Genomic DNA, 14,856 nt, shown 5'->3' with positions numbered 1-14,856 from the left:
CTCTCTCTGTCCAGGGAAGCCTGTGTGTAAGTCCAGGTGAGCAGAGCTGGACACGGCTCTGCCCCCTGGCCCGCCATGAACGGGCACCCCCCCGGCCGCAGTGCCCTTCTGTGGGGCTGCTCCATCTGGGTGCGTGAGAGCTCCACACCAAAGCGAGACCAGACACCCACCTTCTGCCCTTTCCGTGTATCCATCAGGTTCCCTGCAGCGCAGCGTCTGCCCTCGTGGTCAGAACCGCGTCTCCCAGAGGCCCTTCCTCACCTTTTCTGTTCTCCCCTCTCCCAAGACTGGGCCTGAGGCCAGCTCACTGCTTAGGGCCCCAGTTCTCCAAGAGAATGGCCCCGAAATGCAGGCTGCACTTGGACGGGAGCGTGTCCCTTGTTTGCTCATGGCCTGCTGCTTTCTCCTGCTCCGTTAATGTCTTAAGGCTTCCAACTGACTGACTCGACAGGTTCTTCTTAACTATTCCCATTTCATTTTGCTCATTTGTGCAGCAGGAGTGCCTGTTGGTATGGGATGCTTTTACAGAGCGGTGGGTGGTGAAGAGGGAGAGTGGGTTACATAGCGCTGACCACCTACCAGCACACTCGTGGGAATCGTGCAATAGAGATTTGCAGAACCCTGCTGATGCGTGCTTGGTTTCCAGGAATATGCAGCACACAGAAAGTCGGTGCAGTGCAGAGATTCAGGGAGCTTTCTGGAATGTTTTCTCATAATTTGAGATTTTCATTCAGAAATAGGAAGAAGTATCTGGACATAAGGGTCATTCTTTAGTTCAGTTTATTAATACACATAATAAAGTATTAAAAACGTAAGATGTTTGTAAACTTATTTTTCAATTAAAGTTGACATACTATATATTAGTTTTGGATATACAACATAGTGGTTAGACGTTTATATACCTTAAAATGTGAGATTTTAGATACTTGTTATAGAGAAGAATTAACAAAATACTCTAGTGTCCTTGATTTCTACTGGTGTAATATTTAACGTTTTATAGAAATTGTCGTTTTGGACATACAGAACATTCCGGAGATGAATGTAAATATACATCTGAAACCACCACCGAGATTTGGTGTCTCACGAAAGGAAAGGGAAGCCTTGGCCCGTGGTGTTTCCCCAAGCGTTGGTTGTGCCGTCGCCCACTCACGCTACTTCCCGATCTTACTCTAGTCTCTCTCTACCTCCCAGAGTCGGTCATTATTTGAAGACAGCGCACACCTTCCCAAGCATGGTTTTCTACGTCTGTGTTAGAGACTGGCAGAAGAGGTCTCTGACGGGGGTGTCTCTGCCACTCGCCTCTCACACTGCTCGGTCGGATTTGCCCGTGCTGGCCCCTTTATTGTAATTGCTGTGTGGTGCCGTTTAGCAGGCCCCGTCCCTGGCGGGCCTGAGCACAGGCCATGGTGCAGTGCACGCCCCTGCGGGGCACCCAGGTGTCTGCAGGGCCAGGCAGACGAGTTCACGTCACAGCCGGAGCCAGGACGTGCACCAGGGCCCCGGGTGGGTTCCAGAACCCTGCCTGGTGTGCCGTGCGCGGCAGGCCTTGCTGGGGCAGGTGCCTAGGCCGGGGTAGAGGCGGGAGGTCATCCTTCTTGCCTGTTTTCTCCCAGGCTGATAAATGCTGAGTCATCTGTCTGACTTTTTTTGGCACAGGATATTTTTTAACTTTGAAAAATATGTGTGGTTATTTGATGGTCAGATGGGTAGTACTAAAATTTTCTCTGCACTGTGCTTCGTTCATTAAAACAGCTTCATGTTTCTTTGCAGAATAAAAGCCGTCCTCATTCTAGGGGAGAATATAATGTGTACAGTACCTTTCAAAGTCATGAACCAGAGTTTGACTATTTGAAAAGTCTAGAAATTGAAGAAAAAATTAATAAAATTAGGTGGTTACCACAGCAGAATGCTGCTCAGTTTCTACTCTCCACAAACGGTAAGAGCTTTGGTTTTTTCTTGGCTGTTTGATTTATTGTTTTATTGTTAATTTTCTGTGTGTAGGTTCTTTCTTATTTTAACCTATTGCAGAAGTTATTTCTGTTTTAAACTTTGGGGGGTGGGGAATTATTGGCAAGGTAGCAAGTGATAAGTTGAAAACGTGAAATCTGCACACACTCTGCCTCCCGGCATTACATTCCTCAGCTTGGCCTGCATTTCCGTAACGCCACTTAGCGTAGGGGACACATTCACCCATAATTGGAAATGCTAGTGTATGTAGAACCACAGGGTTTTCTCATACAATACTCAGCTAATAGTGGTGCATGGTGTGCTTTTTCTTTTAATATGGAGAATGAGGTTTTTATTTTCAGATAAAACTATTAAATTATGGAAAATAAGTGAACGGGATAAAAGAGCAGAAGGTTATAACTTGAAAGATGAAGATGGACGACTTCGAGACCCGTTTAGAATCACAGCACTGCGGGTATACATTCCGTTTCTTTAACTGTCGCTACTTTCCGTAAACGAATCACCAGTAATGCCTAGCCAGCTGTTACCTGCCCTCTCGATTCACGGAAGTTACTAGTAATGGTAGGAATTCTTTTTATGTACGTGTGTTAAAAACAGGATTCCTCATGTTCCCAAGCAAAAGTCATGTTATCTTCAGAAAACGCAGTGATACTGAAGAAAAAGTTCAGATTTAGATCCAGACAGGACTCTTTCTGAATCTGCCAGCTGCCTTCCGCTGTACAGGTTCCGAATAGCATGTGGGGGGACTCAGGACACCACCCCAGTGACAGCGCAGGCTGTGGGTTGGAAGGCGGGCGGGCCACGGACCGCCAGCGTCCATGGGAGGGTAGCACCTGACTTGCTGAATTGGCCGAGGCGGCCGACCTTTCAGGGTCCTTGCCTTCAGCCCCTGAGCATCGAGCTGTTTCCTAATCGTTCAATTCTTCGCCCCCTTTTGGTGCTCTAGGTAGAGTATGAAATGACCATGTTGCATCAGTTCTGCTGCCTGGATTTTTTTCACATTCTTAACATCTGTGAAGCTGAGTACAACTTAAGACCTTATAGTGTCTTGTAATTGGCCTGGTGGTGCATGCCATTGATGGTGCCTTAAATTAGATGGAATGTGGCCAGCAGGTAAAACAAACGCGCATGACAGCCAGGCGTGGCTCGGTGCGACACCAAGAGGCACTGGCGGGGACAGGGCAGCAGCAAGCAGAGCTGCCCTGCGTTAGTTCAGGGGGCCCGACACTGCACAGCCTCGCAGATTTGCACACTTGGTCCAATACTGTTTATCAGGTGACAGCCCAGGCAGTGTGCACAGCAGAAAAGGAAATGGGCTGCAGGGACTCCCACACACAGCTTGTGGGGACATGGCACAGTCCCCACTCCTTGGGCTCCCCTGTGCTGTGTGTGTGCAGGACACACAGGATGGAGTCCCAGCTTGGCTGTGAAGCAGTGCCACCAACCGCTAGGGAGACAGCGCCACCAGCCACTGGGGAGGCAGCGCCACCAGCCGCTGGGGAGGCAGTGCCACCAGCCGCTAAGGAGATAGAGTCACCAGCCACTGGGGAGACAGTGCCACCAACCGCTAGGGAGACAGTGCCACCAGCTGCTGGGGAGACAGCAGGACATAGTTGGGTGAACGTTGCCAAGGACATGCAGGGCGGGACAGTCGGCGTAAGACCATGGGTCATAGTGTCGCCCTGTTCCCAGGGGGTGGAGAACGGGAAAGCCAGGTGGTGTGTTCAGGTCAAGTGCAAAGAGCCCTCATTTGGACCGGGGTGTTTGTTGTTTAGCCTCGTTTCTTTTTTATTTCTTTTTGCTTTTTCTTTGAACAAAGCTGTTTTGATCCAAACAGTGACTTCTCATACCCTGTGGGCTGCTTTTGCATCTGTGAATTCGGGGTCGTTTGCAAAGAAGGCGCTGTTAGTGACAGTACCACGAGTTTCACAGTTACCAACAGCCGCCCGCTGCTTTTAACTGTCAAGGGTGATAGCGTGGAGGAGGGTTGGGGCCCTGCAGGTGGATGACCCTGCCCTAGCCTCGTCCGTCCCCCCGGCCACCATCGCTGCACCCACCCCAGTACACTGCCCCTCAGGACCCAGGCTGTTTGCCCATGTGATGCCTGGTGCCCGCTTTGGGAAAACTGTAGGTTTTACTGGGCCCGATCTTGGCTTTCTTCAAGGCTGCTCTTACCTGTTTGGCCTGAATAAAACTGGTGCGATGGGTGGCTCAGTGAAGCACGTGCGACGGGGCGTTTCAACATCAACTGCCCTTGTTTGTCGCAGTGCAGTGTGCGCAGTGCCAGGCGATGCCTCTGCACTGACTGACCCACGTGGTCGGCTCTGTTTGAGTTCCCAGTCACCTCTCTGTAAAGGTTCGAAATGGACTCTTAAGTTGTCTGAACTTAACTGGCTAAAAGTGAGAAATGCTGCTCTTTTTAAATTTTGTTTTCCTCTTAAATTATCTTAGTGTCAGAAAGGGGGTTAGAGGAAGGAGTCTTCCCATTGTACGTGTTCCAGTTGTCCTGTGTTGATTAGACTTGTTGGAGGGGTGACAGGTGCATCCCATCATTGTAGAACTGACACCTCCCACCCAGAAAATGCAGGTGTGGTCAGCACTTAAGTGGTTTAAAATGAGGGCAGGATTTCTGTGCACATTTCCCCCAAGCATTTGGGCCTGAGAACATTAAACGGAGAGGTTTTCCTTTCAGTCTTCCCGCACTCCCTTTTGGTTTTTAATAACAAAAGTGACAAAAAGAATGCTAACTTTTTGCTTTGATTTTAAAGCTTCTTTCTTGCCTGCTAGATGTCGGTGATGTTAGGCGTTTTTCTTTTTTGTGACGTGTGGACACTGTCGCCCACAATTGCTCCTTCACCTGGCGAGCTCCTCTTGACCGTTTCCGTTTCCGTGTAGATGTCCCACTCCCTGGAAAGCCTGCCCTGACCACAGCACTCGTCAGAGATGGGGTTCCTTTTCTTAAGCCCTTTTATTGAAGTAATATACATACAAAAAAATGCCTTTGCCATATAAGTGAACAGCCCCGTGAACACTCAAGTATATAGCCAGTGCCAGATGGAGACATGGCACGTCCTCAGCCCCCAGGGCCCCTGCAGTGCCTGCACCCCTTCCAAGGCTCATGGTGTGTGTGCTGACCAGCAGACCACCCATGGAGGGGAGAGGCTCCTGCACCTGGCTCACTGCCAGGAGGGAGGAGAAGGGGAGGGTCCAACCTTGGCGGTCAGGCGGCTCGTGGCCATGGGGACAGACAGGAGCCTGAAGCCACATCAGTGCATGAGAGCCCTGGAGGCAGTTTGCTCTTTTCTTCAACAAGAAAGTGTCAATTTTGGTAATGGCAGCAAGGCCTAGTCGCTGGGACAGACAGACAGACAGGACCCCTGCAGCCTGTCTGTACAGCTCTGTTACTTGGTGACTCGGGCTTTTACCTGTACAAAGCTGTCACTGAACTGTGCATGTCACGTTGTCCTTATCATCATCTACGCTAAGTGTCTGATTTTGTGCTGCTGTGAGACCTTGTTTTGAATTCCTCTTTCCTTTCATTTTTAGGTCCCAATATTGAAGCCCATGGACCTTATGGTAGAAGCAAGTCCACGACGGATTTTTGCAAATGCTCACACATATCATATAAATTCCATTTCAGTAAACAGTGATCATGAAACGTATCTTTCTGCGGATGACCTGAGAATTAATCTGTGGCATTTAGAAATCACGGATAGAAGCTTTAGTATCCTTCCTTGGGCGGCATCTTGGCATGTTTCCTAGACTTGTTCAGATAGGGAGCTCTCCCTGCTCCACGCCCCTGCCATCCCCCCGCCGTCCACCCAGGACACCGTGCTGCACAGCAGCCTGTGATTTGAAGTGTGTGTCCCTGGAAGTACAACTTCTTTCTCCCTGTGGGAAAAGCTTTCTCTGATGGGAATGACCTCAAGTCCACTGCCTCCCTGTGCGAATCCGGCAGTTTAAATAGTGTGTATTTACCAGTTTGCAACATTGCGGTTTTTGTTTTGTTTTGTTTTGTTTTACTAAATTTGCTAGTAGAAAATCCTGGCTTTGGCTTTGGTTGACATGATATTTAATTACCTAACCCAAGAAGTGACTGATGGTGTAAGAATTCTGTTTTAGAAGACAGGCTATTTAAGGAATAGTCAAAAATTCATCTTTAAATGATGTATGCAGCTGTTATTTTTAAGATGAAAATTAAATATTACTAGCTAATCACACATTTTAAGAGTTACTGATTTCTCCAGAAAACGTGAGCCCTGTGATATGTACAGACCACGTGGCTTCATTTGGGTTGCGCCACGTCTCGGAGTGACGTCTGGCCGGCTGGAGCTGGACAGCAGTCGCCGACTCGCCTGCCGAGGTCCAGGGCTCCCCCTATACGCGCCTTGAGCTCATGAAACGAAGTCTATGACTTAGTTGTAGCATTTTACACTTAAGTTTATTGTTGTCCTTTACTTGATTTCGTTACTTGATGTAGTTTCTTAGTCTATGAAACTGTCCCTCGGACAGTCTCTGTCGTGCTGGTGGTTGGAGGGAGCCGGCCAGGTGTCCCGCCTGGGCTAAGTCCCTGGAGGCGGCTGCAGTAGGGAATGAACGGACAGCGTGTATGACTGTCTCTCTTCTTCAGCTTTGCAAAACTTCCCAAATTACGAGGTTTATAACCATGGCCCCTGCTTTCTCTTTATTCTCATGAAGCCCTTATATTTTCAACCTTTCTTCTGAATACAACTGAAATGATACAAAGAAAGGAAGTTTCTCCTGCCTTGTGTGGCCCTCCAGAGATACCCGTTGTAAGGAGTTTGGTGCTACCCGTCCAAACTTGTCGTGTCTGTGTGCACATGTTTATGTTTTTAAAACATGGGGCTCGTCCTCTGCACAGCGCTGGTGAGGTTCCCAGCACGGGGTGGGGGGGCAGTCAGGAGCCCCAAACTCCGCTGGCCGACCTCGGCATCGAGTCGCCTGGTCTCTGTAAGCCTTTCTCCTCCTCGGTCCAGTTGAGGGAGTGGAATGTGCCTCAGGTGATTGTAAAAGCTAAGAAGATGCAGCGCTCGGCCTAGAGCCTGGTGTAGGCAGCAAGCCCGCCGTCAGCCTCGAGATTCCGTAACGTGCTGTGCCTTCTGTCTGTGTCGGCAGGAATACAGATTTACAACTGCAGGGCTCACTGCCCGTGTCCCTTGGTTTAATGGTCCGCTCTGTGGCTCTGTAAATCGCCATTAAGTTAATGCCCATTTTTGTGAATTTTTTTTTACATCCTTTGTCAGTTTTTTCTCCTAATGGAAGCTCATATTTTCTTGAATGATTTATGAGAACGCTAACACATAAAGGGTTTGTTTATGCCGTCATCCTTCATTGTTTTTTTAAAATGTTTGTCTCACGATCATGCTTTACATGCCCTTTCCTGTGACGGAGATGACAGATCATAGGGCTTACACACTTTCACATACTCGTGTCTCTTACCACTGTGCAAATGCCTCTGATCCACTCACATGCTGGGCTCAGCCGCTCTGCCCCTCCTGTGTACTGACAGCCGCCCGTGGGCTGTCCCCTCCGTGTGCCTTGGGTGTCTTGCTCCTGGTTAACTGCTGTGTGAGCTGGCACGGTCCTCTCGCTGGTGGAGGTGGCCCTTCTCCAACCTGGGCTGTTGCCTTGCGGACCCTTAGTCCCGGTCCTGCCTTGAGCCTGCTGGGAGCGCTTCTCGCTCTAAGCACTGCCAGCCGCATGGGCTTCCCTGACGCCCAGGCCTGGCCCAGGTCCCCACCCTGCACAGTGGCAAGCTGGGGAGTTGTGGGGGCCAGTCCCTCCAGGGTCACTGCCCATGCCGTCTGATGTCCAGTGCCTGAACTGTGGTATCGCCTAGTTGGTCAGCTTTCTTAGATGTCACAATGGCAGGATACCTGTGGTCCCTGCTGTTCCATCTTGGGCGAAAGTCAGCTCCTGCTCTCGTTTTTTTGTTTTGTGATTTCTGTATCTTGCAACCTCCTATAGGACACACTGTAACTACGTAGAACAAGCTGTTGATGTCAGATACTTGGAAAAGTAGAATCATTTGGAATTTGCGAACACTCGAACACTTGTGTGATTGTTCGTGGAAATAAGCATGGATTTCTGTGCACGTGGCTGCTTGCTTGCTTTTCCTAAGTGTATCACTGAGACTGGCCTTGCTATGAAGGTCTTTACAGAACGTTAGAGGAGGCAGTGCGTGTGTGCATGGCCCGTGGCCGGGGGCGGGTCAGAACAGCGCAGCCACTCACTGACGGGCCCTGCCACACTCGTGTGTGTGTGTGTGTGTGTGTCCGTGTCCGCCTGCCTCCCGGGCAGCTCGGCTAACCTCACCGCCCGGCGGGTTGTGCTCCTGCTGTTCGCCTGCCTGGGGGCTGACTAACCAACCCCCGGAGGTTGTGCCTTAACCGTGCGCCCGCAGACATCGTGGACATCAAGCCTGCCAACATGGAGGAGTTGACAGAGGTGATCACCGCAGCCGAGTTCCACCCGCACCAGTGTAACGTGTTTGTCTACAGCAGCAGCAAGGGGACCATCAGGCTGTGTGACATGCGCTCCTCAGCCCTGTGCGACAGACACTCCAAGTGTAAGTGCCTGGCGTGTGGGGACCGGCTCCCTGACAGCTTCAGTTTTCAGATGCTGAGGTGTCTGTGAAGGTGAACAGGTGTCTTCTCCTGTCACCATGCCCATCGGCTGTGGGCCGTGGCCGAGAAGTGGGACGTGAGGTCGTGTTGCCTGTGGACTGTCCGCGGTGGTGCCGGGCTAGAGCCCCCGAGCCGCATGTTGCCTCTGCCTCTGCATTAGGTCCCGTCCCTGTGACCGCTCCCAACTGTCACCACGGCCTCTGCTGGCAGCCAGTCCCCCAGGAAGTCAGGCACTGTACCCACTGAGTCGTGAAGTCCCTTCTAGGGGAGGAGAGTTTTGGATTTGTTGTATTTTTAGACATAAAGAATAGGCCCCACTTCATAGAAAGCTAGTGTGCACACCATGGGTGTGTTATGTGCGTTCTAGAAACTGAAGGCGGGTCCCTGGAGTGCCACCAGGTAAACCCTTCCTGTCTGGCAGTGTCTCCCGTATAAAGAGCGCCTGATGTTAAGTGTACGTGCGCGCTGGCTGGCTTTCAGGAAACTTTCTGCCTTATGCTCTTGTGGGGCTGAAGTGTGTTTGCACGAATTCCGTACTTACAGAATTCCTGCAATGAAAACTCAGTCAATATCTTCAAGATGACACTCTTGAATGAACAGTTCTCAATTCCAAGAGTAGTTTTATCTGTTAGCAAAGTAATTTCTTTGACTAGGTGCTCGGTACTGCCCCCAGTTTGCTTAAAACCAACTTCAAATGTAGAGCCAACAACATACGGGTTCCTACACTGTTTGTAAAAAGGTAGAGCGGTTTCAAAGGACGCACCGCTCTTCTCGTCCGAACTTTCCCAAGCCGTAGGCGGGACAGTGCGCTGGGGGCCACGGGTGTGCGGCCTCCAAATGGCGCAGGTGAGGGGGCCATTGAGGTGCTGCTGAGAAAGCAAAACTAGGAGACAGGAGGGTCTGCTAGGAAGCGTTTAGATTTTTCTGAAAGCAATGGTTCCGCTTCATTGTCACACATGACTGCTAAGGAGTGGACACAACCCCGTGGCAGGTGGGACCAGTCTGGTTATTAAAGTCTGGACCACAGCGTTCCCAGCTAGAGGTGGCTGTCACTCCGGCAGCCTGTGGCTCTGTCCAGGCCGCCCTGGAGCACCATGTCTGTGTCCTCAGGTGATGCCATGTCTGCTTCCTGTGCTGGGGACGCCGCGGGGGGATGTGGTCTGCTAGGGCCTGGTGCTGCGAGGACATGCAGACACGCTGTGGTCGCAGTGTCCAGTCGGCGCAGGGACCTTACGCAGGACACATGTCGGCATGTCCTGGAGCTTTTCCAGGCAGCGTGGAGGGCCTCACCCCCCGAGTCGTACGACGTGGCCCCGTCAGTCACCGCCACGGCAGTGTCTCATCCAGACGTCTTAAGCACAGAAGTCAAAGACCAGCAACTGTCTGGCCACCAGGAAAAGCAGAAGCTCGAGCAGATCCCTGTGGAGTCTCGGGGGCCTGCGTCCTACTTGGACTTCAGAGGGCTGTGTCGTCTCGTTTCTAAACACACACTGAAAACGTTGTGTCTTTCAGTTTTTGAAGAACCTGAAGATCCCAGCAGCAGGTCTTTCTTCTCAGAAATCATTTCCTCCATCTCCGACGTGAAATTCAGTCACAGTGGTCGGTACATGATGACCCGAGACTACCTGTCGGTGAAGGTGTGGGACCTCAACATGGAGAGCCGGCCGGTCGAGACCCACCAGGTGAGGCCGCTGCTGGGGACGGCGCCACGCCCGCACGTGGTGCCCTCTAACCTTCTGTGATCTCGTTAAGGTCCACGAGTACCTCCGAAGCAAGCTGTGCTCTCTCTACGAAAATGACTGCATCTTTGACAAGTTTGAATGCTGCTGGAGCGGTTCAGACAGGTAAGGCCTGCGTCGGGGCGACGGCCTAAAGCAGGGTGCTCTCCCGGGTCTCCTCGGGCCGGACGTGGGCCTTTCAGAGGCGGGTGGGCCAGCTGCAGTCCCAGGTTGCGAGGGGGCATGATGGACGCGGTTTCCAGGCCGTTTGTTTCTTGGTTTGATGACAGTCTCGACGTGGGGAAAATGGGATGTCTGAGCAGACTTCTGACTGTGTATAATCCCGCCTATATACACAGTAAGCACAGTACCAGGTTCATAGCGGCTGTTTTTAAACTGCTTAGTGAGTGATAATTTGTCTTTCGTTATGTCCAAGAGGAGCAAAAAGGAAGTGGGGACGTTATGTGCCAGTAAGTATGTGGATGGCCACCCTTCAGTTGGCCTTTTCTTGGACAGAAGTGGGAGAAAATACCCTCAAAGCTTACTGGTCGTCATGCTTGGTCAAAAAGTGGAGATAGCCGGTGTGAAATCTTGATTTAATTTATAATGTAACCGTTCTGAAGGTGGGAAACAAGCCTGCCCTTCGACTGCTGCAGACACAGCCCTGCGTGGTGGGCCAGGTGGACAGCAGCCAAGAGTCCCATTCTTGGCAAACCCAGTGAGAACACTGTTGTGAGGGTGCCTGCTGGCCATGTCAGGGAACTCTGCCAGAACAGCCTGGGGCCCAGATGTCCCCAGGTGCAAGGCACACAGGAGCTCACAGGTGAGAACTATCAAGTATGTGCAGGAAAGCACATCCAGTGAGTCAGCAGAGGCTACAACGGGACTGCACCCCAGGGGCGTCAGACACTGAAGTCACTACGTGACAGTATGAAATGAGAATGCAGCAGGACGTTTGAAGGAAGGAGCCAAAACCTGAACGGGGCACCACAGGACGATTCGAAAGGACCTAGGAGATTTGGAAAAGAAGCAGACGGAACTCCAAGAAATGAAAAATGCAGGTGTTGAAAGTCACTGCGTCACTGCCTGGAGTGAGACGACATGACATGTATGTCAGACGATCTCAGAGACAGCAGAGAGCACACTGGACGAGTATGTGTGTGGTCTGGTGGCCTTGGTGACGTTTAGAGCATGGACAACAGTTTGAGTTGAAGAGCATGTAACTTCAGAATATAGAGCATACGGGAATGCTCGCCCTGCTTTGATTGCCCAGCAGGCGACAGGAAGCGAGAGCCTCTTTCTGGAAGGGCACACGGGGGCTTAGCTGTTAGCATGCCGGGTGGGTGTGTGGATAATCACTGCATGTTCTTTACACCTTCTGCTGTATCTGAAACATTGCAAAATGCAGTTAAAGCCCCTGTCCCTAGGGGCATCCAGAAGCTTCCAGTCATGTTCGTTCACTCTCGTGAACGCTCCCCTGCCTTTTTGCTGGAAGCTTCTGTGGAGAGGCAGGGTGGCGTGGAGTGGAGTGAGCTCTCTGTTCCTCTCCCTGGACCAGGCTGCTGGGGCCTCTGACCTGCACTGGCCACGTCTGCAGTGGAGTCGCAATAAGCACAGCTAGCGGGGCCTCGTGTTCCTCTTCATGGTGTTTTATCTGGCGCGAAGCGTTCGGGGAGCCAACCTGACACTGAAGTGTTTGCCCGCAGCCGGGATCGGCCTTCATTGGCGTAAAGGAAACCCCAAGCTTCTCGTGGTGCCTTGAGGACCCACCCATCACCATGCGGTGACGAGACGGGGGTGTGGGTGTTGGCATAAGAAGACACTGGTCCCAGCCGGGCAGCGGAACTGAGCGTGGTGGTGTGGGAACACCTCTCTCTCATCAAGAACTGGACTCATTCTGAAGCCGTGGGTCAAGTCATGGCAACAGTCACTGTCATGCAGCCATTGTTCTCTCCTTTTGTAGGAAACAACCAGGACTTCCTACCGATACAAAGGAAATATAACACGATGATGGGTGATTTAGTGGAATTGTCGTACTCCGGACGCTGAAAGCCATTAGGACCGCTGCTGGAGAAGTACAAAGAGGGACAGGATTGCAGCCTCTGGAGCCGACTGTGAAGGGAGGGTCTCGGTTGCTCCCACACTTCTCCCCGTGAGTCTCCTCACTGTTTGCTTCATGTAGCAAACCTGCTGAAATTAAGGAATGAAGAAAACAATCTCTGATCAACTGTGAGCAAAGATACTTGGCAGCTTGAACAGATGGCTATGAAATGACTCAAGATCGCTTGGGTCTCCCTCAGTCAGAAGTCAGGACTTGGCGGTAAATCAGACTGTTAGCGTGAGCGGGACAGATGACTGTGTAGAGGGCTTTGTGCCTGTGTCCAAAATGCATAATATCGATGCAAGGTGCAAAAGTATGAACCTGTTACTTTTTTCCTTGTTTATTCTGTGATACTTTGTTTCACTGACAGGATTATCTATATGAAAGGCAGTAACTAAACCTCATGGCATTTCTCTCCTGACCGTGTTTGCTTTTCGCTCTTGTTTCTGAGAATAACTGTGTGCCATGGAGCAGGGCTGCTGGGACGCGACCCACAGGGCGAGTCCAGGGTGCTGGGCCCGCTGTGCGAGTGTCGCGTGCCTGGTCACTGACACGTTCCTGTCTCTTCCTGTTTGAACAGTGCGATCATGACTGGGTCCTACAACAACTTCTTCAGAATGTTTGACAGAAACACGCGGAGGGACGTTACCCTGGAAGCTTCCAGAGAGAACAGCAAGCCTCGAGCCAGTCTCAAGCCTCGGAAGGTGTGCACAGGCGCCAAGAGAAAGCGGGACGAGATCAGTGTGGACAGCCTGGACTTCAGCAAGAAGATCCTGCACACCGCCTGGCACCCGGCGGGCAACGTCGTCGCTGTGGCTGCCACCAACAACCTGTACATCTTCCAGGACAAGGTCAACTAGCAGCACGTGCGGACACAGCAAAGCCCGGCCGTTGCTGTCGAGGGAGGGCGTTGTCCTCCCCACAGAGAGCAGGGGGCGCTTCTATCCCCTCGGAGACGGGGCCGGGTGACCTCGGCAGAGCCCGCGTGTCTCTGCCCGCAGCAGGGGGGCTGTGGGGCTCGCTGCCCAGCAAGGAGCCCGCTCGGAGCAGACGGACGGATAGAGCTCAGTCGAAACCGTTGCTCAAAATAAGTGTATTTATTTAAGACCGAGCCATCCTTCCCGGTTTATAGACCAAAGCGTTACCACCCAAGAGAACAGCTGTTGTCAGATCTCTAGTCTCGTCCTGCTCTGCTGTCCGGGGCCCAGTGCAGCTGCGCCGGCCGCCCTGACCCGGGGCCATCGGCCCAAGCAGCTCAGGCAGTTCCCCATGCACCTGTATGGCCCTCACACCAGGTGTGGCCACCCAGTAGAGACGACACTGCGCAGTGTCTGCAGTTCCCTCCTGAGCGACGTCTCTCTGCTTCGACTGCACATCACGAGTCACGACACTGGTGCTCCAGGGCGCGTGGGAACCTGGTCCTTCGATGGCAGAGCAGTGGCAGCTGTGCAATTCTGCAGACTGAGCGTGCCTGTCCCCACACACCCACCTTTTTGTCTGTAGAACTAGCAGGCCCGACACGCCAGGTAAGGTCTGGGGAATGCCTTAACTGACCACCTCTGAGAAGGAAAACTGCAAGGAACGCCATGGAGGTGCTGCTACGAAACCAACACCTGCTTTGCCGTGTGCAAAACTCACTGCAGTTGGAAACTTACGTGCTTCCTTTTAACTTTTTAAACTTAGTAACACGATCTGCATGCTGATTTTCCTACTGCACTTCAAGCCAGCGAACGTAAACAACTTCAGCTGGGGTAGATGCCACTGGGACAAGTAGGACCCTCGCTGTCAGAGATCTGATTCCCCAGACAAGCTGTAGAGGCCTCACACCACCAAGTGGCCGGGCCGCACCACTGTGGAGGGCACATGAGCCCAGCATCGGGGAGGGGAGCTGCTCACGCACCCCAGGTGAGCAAGGGCCTCTGCTTGTCCCTCGGCACCCTAAGTTAATGTTATCAGAATGCCACATTGGTTCACATTAAGTTACAAACTGAGCATCTAAAAGTACATTTATTTTCATTTCAAGACGATTCGTACACTGTACCTTGGTTGTGACAGACACGGTTTACAAATCTAAGGGGTGGAACAGGGTTGTTTAGGCATCAGTCAGCCCTGGTCCTTAAGGAAAAGCAGTGCTAGTAAAATAGGATTGTGTATATTTGTTCAGCTATTTTGACCAAAAAGTTTAATAAATTTTAAATGTTTAACTGGATCTGCATTGTGTATTTGGACAACTTCCTTCATCTTTCCTTGAAAACGTATTTCAACTAAATAGAAAGGCAGCCTGTGCCTCTCGGAGGGGACAGAGCAGAAGGTAAGGCACAGGGTCACCGTGTGCAGGCGGTGTCCGCAGCTGGCTCCAGAGTCCCCATTTCTGTGGGTCCTTGTCCCCGGCTCAGCGGTGATGTGACAGGTACAGACTTTC

The 14,856-nt window shown here is 51.6% G+C and overlaps 1 protein-coding gene across 4 annotated transcripts in view; it reads left to right on the top strand.

Moving 5' to 3' along the window:
* PPP2R2D (protein phosphatase 2 regulatory subunit Bdelta) overlaps window positions 1-14,643 on the top strand; it is a 29,177-nt gene extending 14,534 nt beyond the window's left edge. The window contains exons 4-10 of one of the 4 annotated variants that reach the window (XM_074338790.1): window positions 1,771-1,936; window positions 2,310-2,422; window positions 5,515-5,692; window positions 8,393-8,557; window positions 10,128-10,297; window positions 10,368-10,459; window positions 13,015-14,643. In XM_074338790.1, the coding sequence (XP_074194891.1) occupies window positions 1,771-1,936; window positions 2,310-2,422; window positions 5,515-5,692; window positions 8,393-8,557; window positions 10,128-10,297; window positions 10,368-10,459; window positions 13,015-13,294 (1,164 nt within the window). In that variant the 3' untranslated portion in view covers window positions 13,295-14,643. Of the gene's footprint in view, window positions 1-1,770; window positions 1,937-2,309; window positions 2,530-5,514; window positions 5,693-8,392; window positions 8,558-10,127; window positions 10,298-10,367; window positions 10,460-13,014 lie in introns of those variants that run through there. The other 3 variants (XM_074338791.1, XM_019728273.2, XM_019728274.2) reach the window with 3 other exon arrangements.
* The last annotated feature ends 213 nt before the right edge of the window (window positions 14,644-14,856 follow it).

Source organism: Rhinolophus sinicus, linkage group LG07, assembly GCF_036562045.2.
Source record: "Rhinolophus sinicus isolate RSC01 linkage group LG07, ASM3656204v1, whole genome shotgun sequence".
Classification (NCBI taxonomy): Eukaryota; Metazoa; Chordata; class Mammalia; order Chiroptera; family Rhinolophidae; genus Rhinolophus; species Rhinolophus sinicus.
The sequence above is the reverse complement of the archived record's forward strand: the minus strand, read 5'-3'. Positions and strand labels throughout refer to the sequence as shown.